General features: G+C 45.3%; 1 protein-coding gene across 16 annotated transcripts in view; it reads right to left on the bottom strand.

The window, feature by feature from the left end:
- Positions 1-4,032: 4,032 nt before the first annotated feature.
- RBFOX2 (RNA binding fox-1 homolog 2) overlaps positions 4,033-12,103 on the bottom strand; it is a 179,393-nt gene continuing 171,322 nt past the window's right edge. For all 16 annotated transcript variants that reach the window (XM_068943354.1, XM_068943417.1, XM_068943331.1 and 13 more), the window contains 2 exons: positions 11,569-11,641; positions 4,033-10,426 (listed from right to left, as the gene is read on the bottom strand). In XM_068943354.1, coding sequence (XP_068799455.1) covers positions 10,382-10,426; positions 11,569-11,641 — 118 coding nt within the window. In that variant the 3' untranslated portion in view covers positions 4,033-10,381. The remainder of the gene's footprint in view (positions 10,427-11,568; positions 11,642-12,103) is intronic.

The raw sequence follows: 12,103 nt of genomic DNA, 5'->3' as shown, positions 1-12,103 counted from the left end.
TGGAGCCAAGCAGAAATGTGGAGCCTGTCCATGTCGCTCCAGGGTGAGCATAAAACACTCCCCAGCCCCAAGTGCTCAGGACATTGTCTTCAGCAGCTCTTCACTGCAGGGAGACCTGCCTCTGCGCTTAGAAAAAGCAGGACCTTGGGGACAGCCAGCAGCTGTCTCGCCCACGTGAGCTGCACTTGGCCAATTCCAAGAGATATTTATGGAGAGCAAATTCTGTTTGCAAATTCTCTTTGTACAAAGGCAGCAGAACCAGAGCGCATTGGGGGAAAAATAAAAATAAAATAAAACAAAAAGCATCCATGTTTTTAATGCAAAGCCAGGGTTCCCAGCCTCCTGGCCTGTGAGGACAGGCGACACCTTTGTAAAATAAAGGAGGACTGCAGTGCTCTGCAACCCGAGGGCTCCAGATGAGTATAAAGGCTATTTCAATAAAAATGGAAACATGCAAGATCTGTTGTTGTTGAAGAGCTCTATGAAATCAGTGATTTCTGAGTGGAGTTTGGCTGAAGAGTGCTGGTGCTATAAAAAGCAAAGTGACTTTGTGCTTTGATGCTTCCTCCTGACACACAAAAAGGTGATTTGTGATTCAAAAGATGAGGAATTTATCATCAAAAGGAGCTGGGACAGAGCTCAGTGTTTACACGTGGAAGAACAAGACAGGCTCCAAGAGCAGATATATTTATACCCATCCATTAATAAAAGAAGTCAAGTCAACCATACCTTTGTGCTAAAGTTAGAGCATAGCACTCAGCATGTCCTTAAAAAGGCAAGAAAGTTTCCGCAAACTGGGACAGCTGCTCTCTGGGCCGGCTCTGCCATCTCCTCTCCTACATGTGCACAGACTCCCAGCGTGAGTGTTTTACACCAGAAAAGGAGCCAAACGCTGCAAGATTTCGCCAAACAAAAAGGCCGACTCCTAGCTTCCTGACACAGGCTAACGGCCATTGCACCTTAGGAGCCAAATGGTCCCTCCTCTGCCTTCAGATATCAGCAGAGGCAGCCTGCACGTTCCTGGAAGCAAAAGACCCTCCTCAGCCCAGCGTTTCAAACTCAGTACCTTGTTTGGTTCCCCAGACCCTAGGGCTTGCACAGACGAGAAGCCTTCACCTCAGTTAGAGGAAAAGAAATAAGGGCACGCTAGTCCCAGCACGTTCGGGCTTGTCGCACAGATCAGGATGTGGTTTGTGGACCGTCGCTAACAGCCACCAGAGGGAAGCACCAAAACGTTACACCGCTGCTACACGCTTGGTGCAACCCCAGCGTGAACTGAGAACACCTAGTAGACGCTTCATCCTCCATAAAGCTAGCGATAGGGCTGGCCAGCATGAGTCACTGGAAGCTCCTGGATTAGGATTCAGCATTTAGAACTACTTCAGTAATCATTTGCAGCAAGTCCCTCAACACACAGATAACACTAGAGCTGTCTGGCTTCAATCCTAAACACCAGGGCTTGTTATAAGATTGCTGGATAAGAAAGCTCTAGAAAAGGCAGATCTTTGTTCCTCCATAGGTATTTCTAGAAAGCGTTTAATTGACTGTCTTTTAAATGAACCAAACAGGAGCTCCTGTAGTCATCTCCCTGTTTCCCCTCGCTCCTGTTTCACATACACACCCGCACGCACACACACAGACAGGGCTCCAATCTTTGAGTCATTCTTGAAGATCTTCCCTGAACCCACTGCCAGTTCGTCTTGAACTGCAGGAGCCAGTACCGGACACGCTATGCCCGAAACGATCGTGCCAATGGATCTTCATCTGTAAACTCCCAGCGGGTGATTAAGCTGTTGGAACGCAACTCACTTCCAATCTTGTGCCAAAAACACTACATTTCTATGAATTTGAGTGACCTTTGAGCAGGACATGCAACTAAATAACTTCCACAGGCACCTTCCAACCCAAATTATTCTATTACTTTGCAATTTTAATTTTAAAGACAGAAAAGAAGCATGTACCCATGAACCCACCTTCCCACCACTTGCTAAGCCACCCACCCACTTGCTAAGCACTCCCATCAGAAGGCTAGGATGATCACATCACAGTCCCTGAGCCAGTATAGGCAATAGTAGGCCAGCAGCAAAAAACTAAGAAGAGGTCAGTCTAGCCGCTGGCCTAGAGATCAGGGCTCCTTCCTTGGCATTAGGGGGATCAGGATCACATCCCCTGATTTAGTTTATCACTGCCAGACTAAGACATAGCATTAGTAGTCACATTAGCTTTGCCCTTAAGCTCTTCTGCAAATTCACCTTGAATTCATAAATAATTTCAATACAATTCAAATGACATTTCCCAGCAAATGCATCATTTATTGACTAAAACTGCATCATGCAGCTTGCCTAACATAGTTGCACAGCACAGGGATTTTTGCTCAGCAACCATGTTGGTACACACAGAGCTTGCATCAAGCCCCATTGCCTAGAGTTCACGTCCAGTTTGTTATCCAAACCCTTTTCAGAGCTACTTCCTGGCGGGACACAGCTGTGTGGCTCGTTGGGTACAGCCCTCAGGCTTTGTGAATGTTGCCTACACATACTGAAATATGAACTATGGCTTGCCATCAGCTATAACAGGCTCAAGTGACTTACCTTTATTATTAATCAGTTTATTTCCTTTATTATTATTATTAACAGCTTATAGAAGGGAAATGCATTAAATCAGTAGCCTTCCTTTCATTAACTGACTGGCAATCTATTAATGAACAATAACAGTACCAGCTTCCTGTGGCAAGGTCTGCTTTTGATAAGCCCATGTTGAGCAATGCAATAATATTACAATGCTTTTAAGGACTTAAGTCAGTTCCAGGATCAACCACTTTATTGCTCTGCCGTGAAATGAAGGAAGGCTGACAGACCTATAATCATATTGCTTTATTTTCAAGTAGGCCACCACATCACCTTTCTACTGGTGTAGCGGAACTTCATTTCAAGACCTCTCAAAACTTTATCAATCCAGAGATTAACCAGCTCTTCTACAATTTTTCAGCCTTGATTTACAGATATCTAATTTTAGCAGTTACTGTTGAACATCCTTTCGAGTTATTGTTAGAATGAAATGAGTATCATCTGACAGGAACACATTGCAGCTCTTTTGTAAATACAGAGAAGAAACACGCTTATGGAGCGTGTGCCTTCCTGCATCATTATCGAACAACCCTACCATCCGAGAACAAACATTATCACATCCCTTTTGTTCCTGGTATCTTGCATTTTCAAAAACAGTTAAAAAAAATCCTGCACTGATCTTAACTTTATTATGCATATTTTGCTGTATGATTTTGCTCAGTTATCAATTTCCATAATTACTTGCAAATAGGCCATAGGGATTTATTATTTCTGTTATTTTTAGGATCATTTCTGTGGAAAAGGCATCTGATTTTATACACACACACACACACACACACACACACACTTGCATGACATCTTTCACTGAGGATCTCAAAGCACATCATAGAATATGAATGAGCTTCTGCTTGTCTGCAGATATTCCTTTTTTAGACAGGGCAACAGGAACAATGATTAAAAGCCTCGTGCAAACTCCCAGAGGAAATCTATGCAGGCCACAGAAACATTGACTTCCAGTTGTGTGCGTTAACTATTAAACCTGTGCTAACACAGACAGCAGCAGGTTAGCTACACAGGCATTATGGAAAACACTGATGATACCACAGCTTGCATTGGTTGCCTCTCTTTCTACAGGAGCAGGTTCAAATGCAGATTAGGCTTGGAGAAATAAAGACTTCCTATTAAATACAAAACAAATGGCCCTTTTCTGCTCATAAACAGCAATGGGAAAGGATGGCAAGGAAAGGAGTGAAGGGTACTGAGAGCTCAGTGTATGAACAGGCAAGGCTGAGATTTTGGCAGCATGACTTGCCAAGGCTTCACCCTTTATCACTTCTTAGAAGATGCTATCTCTGGGCTCATTCTTCAAACCAGCTTCCCTCTTTGCATTTTAACTGGCAGGGAAATGCACCAGTGAAATTCATCCAGAACACTGAAAAACAAACACACAGAAGAGCCAGCAGACTGGTGTTTCTCTCTTTTATTTAAAAACAGTGCTTCATTACCATTTGCAAAGGGTTAGGAAGGGTTTCCCCCCTTGCTTAGAGTTTATAAAAGCCAGCAACATGATCAATAATTTATACACATGGATAGTAATACAAAAAAAAAAAGGAATAAAAGCTAAAGATCTAACTACTCCGACCTTCACAATTCCAGCTACTTGATAATAATAGGAATAACCCAATGAATACTGTATGGTCTGAAAGCTACTATACAATATGATACTTAACAAGGGAGGGCGGGAAGTTAGAGGCTGTCACAAAGCCCTGGGATGCAGATACCGCTTCTCCAGAGTCAGCAAGGAAATGGGACCCTGGACAAGTAGCTCAGGCGTCCTAGGAAATGATCCAGGGGAAGGGAACGCATCCTGAACGGGAGGCATCCTATTCCCCAATGGTACCTGGCAACGGGAGGTGCTGGGGAGACCGCGTGAAGGGGCAAGTCCATCGCTGCCTTTGGAGGTTCTGTGGCATTTTAGCCTTGCACTGAAAATCTCCAAGTCTCAAGTAGATCAGCCTGTGAGGTCAGTAAATACTCCACCAGCTCCGTATCGCTCTACAGCCCTGGTTCTCATTTACTATCAGCCCCAGGTTTTAGCTCCAGCTATTTACAAGCAGGATTTATCATATTCCCCCCCCCAAAAAAAGAGGGTAAGGGGAGAAAAAAGAAAAAACCCAAAAACAAATCATATCCCCTGGGGTAAAAGAGGATTATTTCGTCAATTGGTAATGCAGCCAAACAAAGCTGCCAAAACTACAACACGCGCGCACACACAAAATACTGTGAACAAAAAAAAATAGGAAAACATGACCAAAACTGAGACTACTTATGTGGGAGGCCTGATTTCTCTAAGGAATTCACTCTTCAGGGAAGCAACAAATCCCTCCACCAACGGAGAACTGGGAACCTGACAAGAGATTCATCAACCACTTGGGGGGGAGGGGGCGGAAAAAAATCAATCCTAAAATTAACTAGCATTTTGCTGACTGCCAGCCAAAGGAATATTTGGGTGGACGGCTTTATACACCAGCAATCTCGGGGCAAAATCAGGCAAGATTTCTGGCTGATGTGTTCTCATCCTGCCACCAGTCAAGCGGTAGTGTGGGAAGCAGGCTTTAGTTGTCATTTCCTGCACAAGTTTGAATCACCTGCAGCCTGTTACTGAGAGAGGATGGTTACTGCAAGTGATTTCAAACACTAGTAGAAAGTTGCCTTCCAGGGTTAGCAGTGGCAACCAAGACAGGAATTAGACATCTGAAGTCCAGCTTAGTCTGTGATCTAGTATGCACTGAAGAGGGACGGGGGCTATGCTGCAAACTCCTGGCTAGAGGAAAGCATACCAGGGAGAAACCTCAAAGCCTACTTGAAAAGGGTCCCATTTCACACTCTGGCTATCAGATGCCTGCTTGCCTTGTTGACTGGAGTTTTCATTGCAGAAGAAAAGTTTATGGGGGTTGGAGGGAGGGAAGGGCAACCAGCAAGGTGGGGGTGGAGGGAAGGGGCTTTTCAGACATTAACATCACCAAAAATAGTGTTTTATGCAACAAAGAATCAAGTCTCACTGGTGTATACTACAAAATGTTTGACATTTTCCAAGAGCATGACAAAATAAAAACACAAAGAAGTTTACATTGGATGCTCACTTGTTCACTAGGTTGGGTTTTTTCCCCTCCTATTTTAAAACAGTGCAAACAGGTAACACACTTAAAAATCACCCCTCTGCACCAAGGACAGCATTCCCCTGACCCTGCCGGACTAGAGGGTCTCAAACAGCAGGCTATTTGCCAAGCTGCCTGCACTGTTTCCCTTTGGAGCTAGACTCAGCAAAAGCGCTCCCCAGAGCCTTTGGGGTTTTTTTGTGTTTTGTTTTGTTTTTTTTTCCCTTTATTGAATTTTTAAGTGCTCCCCAAACCTGTTCTCCGCTTGTCTCCTTCTTAGGGGCTGGGATAAGAAGATACAGAGAGGGAGGGGATGGGGGGGGGAAAAGGTGGACAGGAATTGCAAGGCTCTGTTTTGCATTTCCCGCTTCTGAAGCTAGAATTCAAACCATGGCAGCCAGCATCTTGTTTTCAAAATGAAAAAGATGGGCTATGAATCAGTGTTATTAACCATTTCACAACTAGCACTTGAGACAGTATTCATACAAGCGTCCTTAACTCTTGCAGTGCACTTCACATCCAAAGACCTCAAAGCGGGTGACAAGAGAGGATAAGTTATCTTCACTTTACAGACAGGGAAGCGAGGTCTAGAGAAGTGAAATGACTGCTTCAAGATCATCCTTGAGGATCATCAACAGAGTCCAGAACAAAACACAGACATCCAGCTCCTGAGCTAGCGCTCCTTCTCCCTGGGCAATTCTGTCTCTCAGGTGTTTTCGTAGCCAAGCCACAGCTATTTTAAAATATGGCTTTGTCTACCTGAACTCTTCATTACACAGGATCCACATAACTGCTTAACCTGGGAACAGCTGGCTGTAGGAGGCTGTCGAAACTTTTCTTAGAAAAGCTAGTCCAACTACAACAGTGCAACCTCCCTAACGTGGGGACAGTTACAGCAGTATATAAATGTGCTGAGTACCAATAGAACTTATTCCTAGTGGAGGATATGTCATACTAGAAGAAGTCATCCTATACCAGCACAACTGTACCCACAAGGAAAGACGGACCAGCACATTAAAAAAAAATTAGGTATTCAATCCAAAATTATATCAGTAAAATACTGTGTGCTGGCCAGGCCTATTACAAGAGAGTGCAAACAGCAACACTTAAAGAAATATTTTTTCCTCTACATGACGAGGAATTCCTGGATACCAGACTAGAAGGTCACAAACAGCAAGCTATTCGCCAAGTTGCCTGCACAGTTCCCCTTTGAAAGCCAAGCCCTGGTTTGTGAGGGACTCTTGACTGCTGACCCATCTCAGGGACAAGCACTAGCTGCTGTCAGTCAAATAAGCCAGGGCTCACTTAAATTTATTAATTCATTTTGCATAGGGAGATACAGGCTTTGTCCTCACTTCTTCAAAAGATAGATATACCCAAGGCTCGGTTACTCTGAGTGGCTCTCAAGCCAGTTCATTACATATCTGAGTGGAATCAGAGCTCTTGTTTGCCAAGCGGGAAGAAAAGCTGCACAGCTCCCCCACCATAGCACAAAATTCACTTGAGTAACCTTGCTGCAAAATTCCAGCTGGTGTAAAAGTTTTTGTGAGGTCTTGCATTCCGGAAACCTGGAATTAGCAAGCTACCTCCGGCACCCAGTGGTGCAAACAGCCCAGCTTCCCTTAAGCGAATCACTGCTGAGAATAGGAAGAAGGGATATCAGAGAGCTCACTCAGCAGGGGTCTTGCAGCATTAACTACGGAGTTGAGACACCAGCTGGTTAGTGCACTGGAGAAGCCTGGCAGGTAGCGACAGCGATCGGAGCAGGCCAGGCTCCGATACAGGAGGAATTAAGCTTGATGATCCGGAGCAGGTATTACTCAGAGATCATACAGCAGGGGACTAAGGTCCCGTAAAGACTTGGTGCTTCTGCACTACACCCCTCAGACTCCCAATAGTCAGGTGGGCTGAAACTGCCATGCACAGACACTGCTCAGAAGCAGAAATGGGGCTGGCCTCCCTACTCCCAGAGGCAAAGGGCCAGGGTGCGGAATTGCAGGCTGCACTGCCAGGGCACAGGAGGGCACTCAGGCAGGGAGAGCCCAGCTTCTTGGGAGCTGCAGTCAGAACCAGCTGAACTGAAACGTAGGAAAGGGGCAGAGGGGCGATTGGCTGCCACTGCTGGGCTCTGCAAACTGTTCCTCGCACTCAGCCTGCAGACCTCCTGCATGAGTAACTCCTCCTCCCTGAGAACAAGGGAAGAGATGGCCTCACTTTCAGCCCCTCCACCCCAGGTGTGGGTAGCACAAGTCCAGTAGAGGCTTTTGCTGCATCTCAGCTCCATAAGTCTCCTGGCTGCCATGCGGTAGAAATGGCTCTCCTCAAATATGACTATTTCTACCCACAAATCCTCCCTCCCCTCCCCCAACTTGAAAAGTAAAAGCCCCCAAATGCCCCAATCCCCCTTATTTCCTAGATTTTGTGAAAGCCCCAACACCCTGCTCCCCTCTCCCAGTTTTCAATCTAACTAAAATATTTATATACAAACAACAAAAAAAAATTGCCATAAAAGCAACAAACCAAACTTTGGCTTGGAAAAAAAAAAATTAAAACCAACAATAAAACCAGAAAAAAAAAAAAAAACGGTGGCCAACAGGCTGGCAGTTTGGTGTCCCCTTGTTCTAGCTATTCCTCCAGAGAATCAATAGCTTCAGGGTCTCTAGCTTAACTAATAGCTTCCCCATCCTTGCCATTTGAGGTGCCTCCTCTCAGCTGGGCACAGAGAGCCTATGAGGCTAGCTGTATTGTTGGGGAAGAGCAAAAAACACATGGTTGTGCATGGCTGGGCCAGGACACCTCCCCAAGACCTCTCCCTGTTGACGCTGATTAGTGTTAAATGCAGGAAGTTTCCTATTCTGGTATCAGCCTTTGATGGCGAATTAGGTGTACAGCAGGAGTTGGAAAGGCTCCACCAACAAATCCACGCTCCAAGCAGCCCTTCTGTGGGTGAAAAGCTCACCCCAGTACCAATCAAAGACAGTCAAGACAGCCAGAATGAAGTTGTGCTTCTCTGTTTCTCTAGCCCAGGGTTAAGAGACAGCTTAAGAGCACCTGCCTCTGATCACCAGGGTTGCTGGGAGCACTTTTAACAGCCACCAGCTGAACGGGAGGTCTGGAGAGCTGCAACTCCCTATCGCAGTACTGCTCACACAGTGATCTAAAAAGGCCAACTTTGCAAAACAGCCAAGTCACTCACTGTTCATGAAGGGACATGGTCTTGGGAGTTGTGGAGCCCTCTTTAATTAAGTCTCTCTGCTTCAAAATCTTGTAATATGTAGTGTCAAATACGAACCCAGCAGTCCAGGTGCATCTCTTTCCTGGACACTGAGAGGCTAGGCAAAATGGACCCAGGGGCTCCAAGATGACTCTGTAAGGGCCTTAAATAGCTTGTGATGGGAAATTCCTATGAATTCATAGCTTTTACAAACTGCTTCTGCCTCCTCCCAAACTCCTGAGCTAAACAAAACTACTTCTGGATCACGTTTGGATACAAAAGATCCTCTTCCCCCACACAGACCAATGTGCTTGCCCCTCAACAGCTTATATATGACTTGTTTTTCTCTCACTCATACTATCTGAAAAAGATTATTTTCAGCAGCGGCTAAGCAGCTCAGGATGAACAGGAGGAGAGACCCTGCATGCTGGACCTCGGAGTGCCTAAGCATGACACTGACGCATGGCTCCTCAGCTAGCTTTCTTCCTCATCAAGGCTGCACACGCTTCACCGCTGCAATTTTAACCATTTGCTGTCCGCAACAGAAGTCCTCTGAGTGATGCTGCATTACATCTGCCACTCCTCAAGGAAAAAAGGGAAGGAAAGGGACAGCAAGGGAGAAAGATCTTGAAAAGGAGGAAGTAAAACTAAGATAATTACAGCCACCAGCAATGGACGACAATCAGCTAGAATAAGTTGGGGGGGGGGGGGGAAGAGCATCATCAAAAATTCATTTCAAAGTCTTGTCCCCTGTACAGCAGATAACAGCCAAAGTCTTTGAGCAGGTTGAAGAAATCTTCTCTTGCCAAGCCTAAAATCCTGACACTGTCCCAAACCTGTGCACGTCAGATGATGATAAAAAACAAGGAAAGTCTCTGCATTCCCCCTTTTCCAAAAGCAAATGACTATTTTGAACTATTTCCCACCAGCATTTAGGTCCCAGCCACAGCCAAAGAGCGCTTCCTTCTGCAGACCAGAAACACAGCAGGTGGAGACTTCTCCCTCATGTCCTCCTGTCTCACAGGCACCAAGCACCAGACCCAGGGAAGTAACTCTGTCTGCGTGTTCCTGATTAATTGCATGATATCGGTTTCTAACAGCATTCCTTATCACTAATCGCCTTTTCCGTGATTGGTAGGATAAGCTATGCACCAACATACAGACACGGAAATGCATTATTTTTACCACAGTTAAAAAAAAAAAACAAAAAAAACAAAAAAACAAAAAATGCACAATCTTTGGAACAAAAGAATTAAAGGCAGAAATTTAAAGGAAAAAAATACATATTCAAAGAACATAGTGAGGTATAAAAAAGTATTTTCTCTTTTGTTTTTTGTTTTTCCTCCTCGTCTTGCTATAGAGTTCCTCTACTAGTAAATATTGCAATAGCCAGGCCTCATGAACTGGGGGGGCTGTCCCACTTGCAGGGGGCTCACGTCACTTCAGTAAGGGGCAAATCGGCTGTAGCCACCTCGGTATAAACTCGCCTGTAGAAATTAAACAAAAAAGAAGTAGTTGTTAGGAACTGAACCAGGAAGAAACATTCAGGACAGTGCCCAAACGCTTGCAGAAGGACTGAAGGATGTGTCCTGGCACTGACCCACTACCATCAGCATCTCTAAGAAGCAACAGAGAGAAGGTCTTTGCCTGCAAAACCAAAGATATGGCTCAGGACATGCTCACAGCCAGCCACCTGGGGGTGAAGTTTGGGGAGCCCCAGTCAAAAGGATACCAGAGATGGTATTCATCAGTCCAAACATCTGAGCCAGTTGTCTAGTCTGCTTTTATTAGACAGCAGAGACAGGTGTATGTCTAGGATGCTCTTCGCCTCACCCTAAGATAAAGGTCTAAAATAGACATGATGACCCGATATCCTAGAAATACCTGTTTTTCCTCCATTGACCTTAAAGGGAATCCACCTGATGAGCTGAGACTCAGAGATGCTACATTGCAGACATCTATATTTAGGTATCTTTTCGCTAAACACATTTGCATTCCAGTCTCTGTAACAACAGAGGTACTGCACCAACTAGAAGCAAATGGGCAAGCACGCGTTTTCAGCAAGCTACTCCACTCCCTTCTGATGGCAACATGCCTCAGTCCTGCCCTTGTGTAACTACTACTGGCAGGTAGGAGACCACATCCTTCCGCTATTGGAAGCGGGAACCAAGTAGAGCAGCTCTGGAGTAAGCTTTTGCTTACTTCCAAGGATTAGTTTCTCAACGTGCAACAGTCTTTAGAATTAATGAAACTGGCAAGAGAGGATGTCCTGCATCTCCAGCCATTGCTGATTCTTGCTTTAACTGTCTCCTTGATACAGCTATACTGAATCACCACAACATTCTGGCTCCTGACACTTCCCTTCATCCTTCTCCCATCTCCTCTGTACACCAAAGGGTACACCAAGGCCAAGTGATAACTGGTCTCCTACAGCCTAGCTCCTTTCCTAGTGGGCACACACACAGACACATAAATGCAGAGCAACTAGGGACCCAGCACTGGAGCTAAGGACCTCCTCCCTAAAGGAAAAAGTATTTGTGGATGAAGTTTCAGCACTTGATATACAGTGAGCAGCTGTTCCCCATGCTGAGAACGGGAAACAGCAACAAAAAACAAAAATCCCACTTACCACAGCGCCAACTCCGTAGCTAGCGGCAGGGGCAAGGGCATGGTAAGGATCTGCTGTGTACACCCTGCCATAACTGAAGAGAGGGAGAAAAGATAAAGAAAGAAAAAAAGAAAAAAAAAAGAAAGTCACTTCAGAGGGGCAGAGAAGCAGCTGTTTGACCACAGGAAATGGGAGAAGCAGCATGCCCTTCTACACACATGTATGCATACATACACACACATGCATGCAGACAGCCCCTCTAAAAAGAGAATCTATGGGCATACTGCCATGCATTGTATGAGACAGGCAGAGAATGGCCTGCAAGGAGAAATGTGGCAGAAGCCTCAACCTGTAGGAAAGAGGTTGGCACCTTTGACATGACACTTACTGCATCCCTTACCTCGAGTGATGCAATTTGGGAGAAGAGTGACTGCTGGTGCTAGCGCTACTGGCACAGTAACAGCTGCTAAATGGAAAGCAGTGAGGGATTCTCCGGAATGAGAAAGGAGTACAAACTTTTAACGATCTCACAAGCGCTAGGATTAAAATGCAGGCT

The sequence above is a fragment of the Struthio camelus genome, chromosome 1 (genome assembly GCF_040807025.1).
Source record: "Struthio camelus isolate bStrCam1 chromosome 1, bStrCam1.hap1, whole genome shotgun sequence".
NCBI classification, from domain to species: Eukaryota; Metazoa; Chordata; class Aves; order Struthioniformes; family Struthionidae; genus Struthio; species Struthio camelus.
This window is presented reverse-complemented; position numbering and strand designations above follow the sequence as displayed.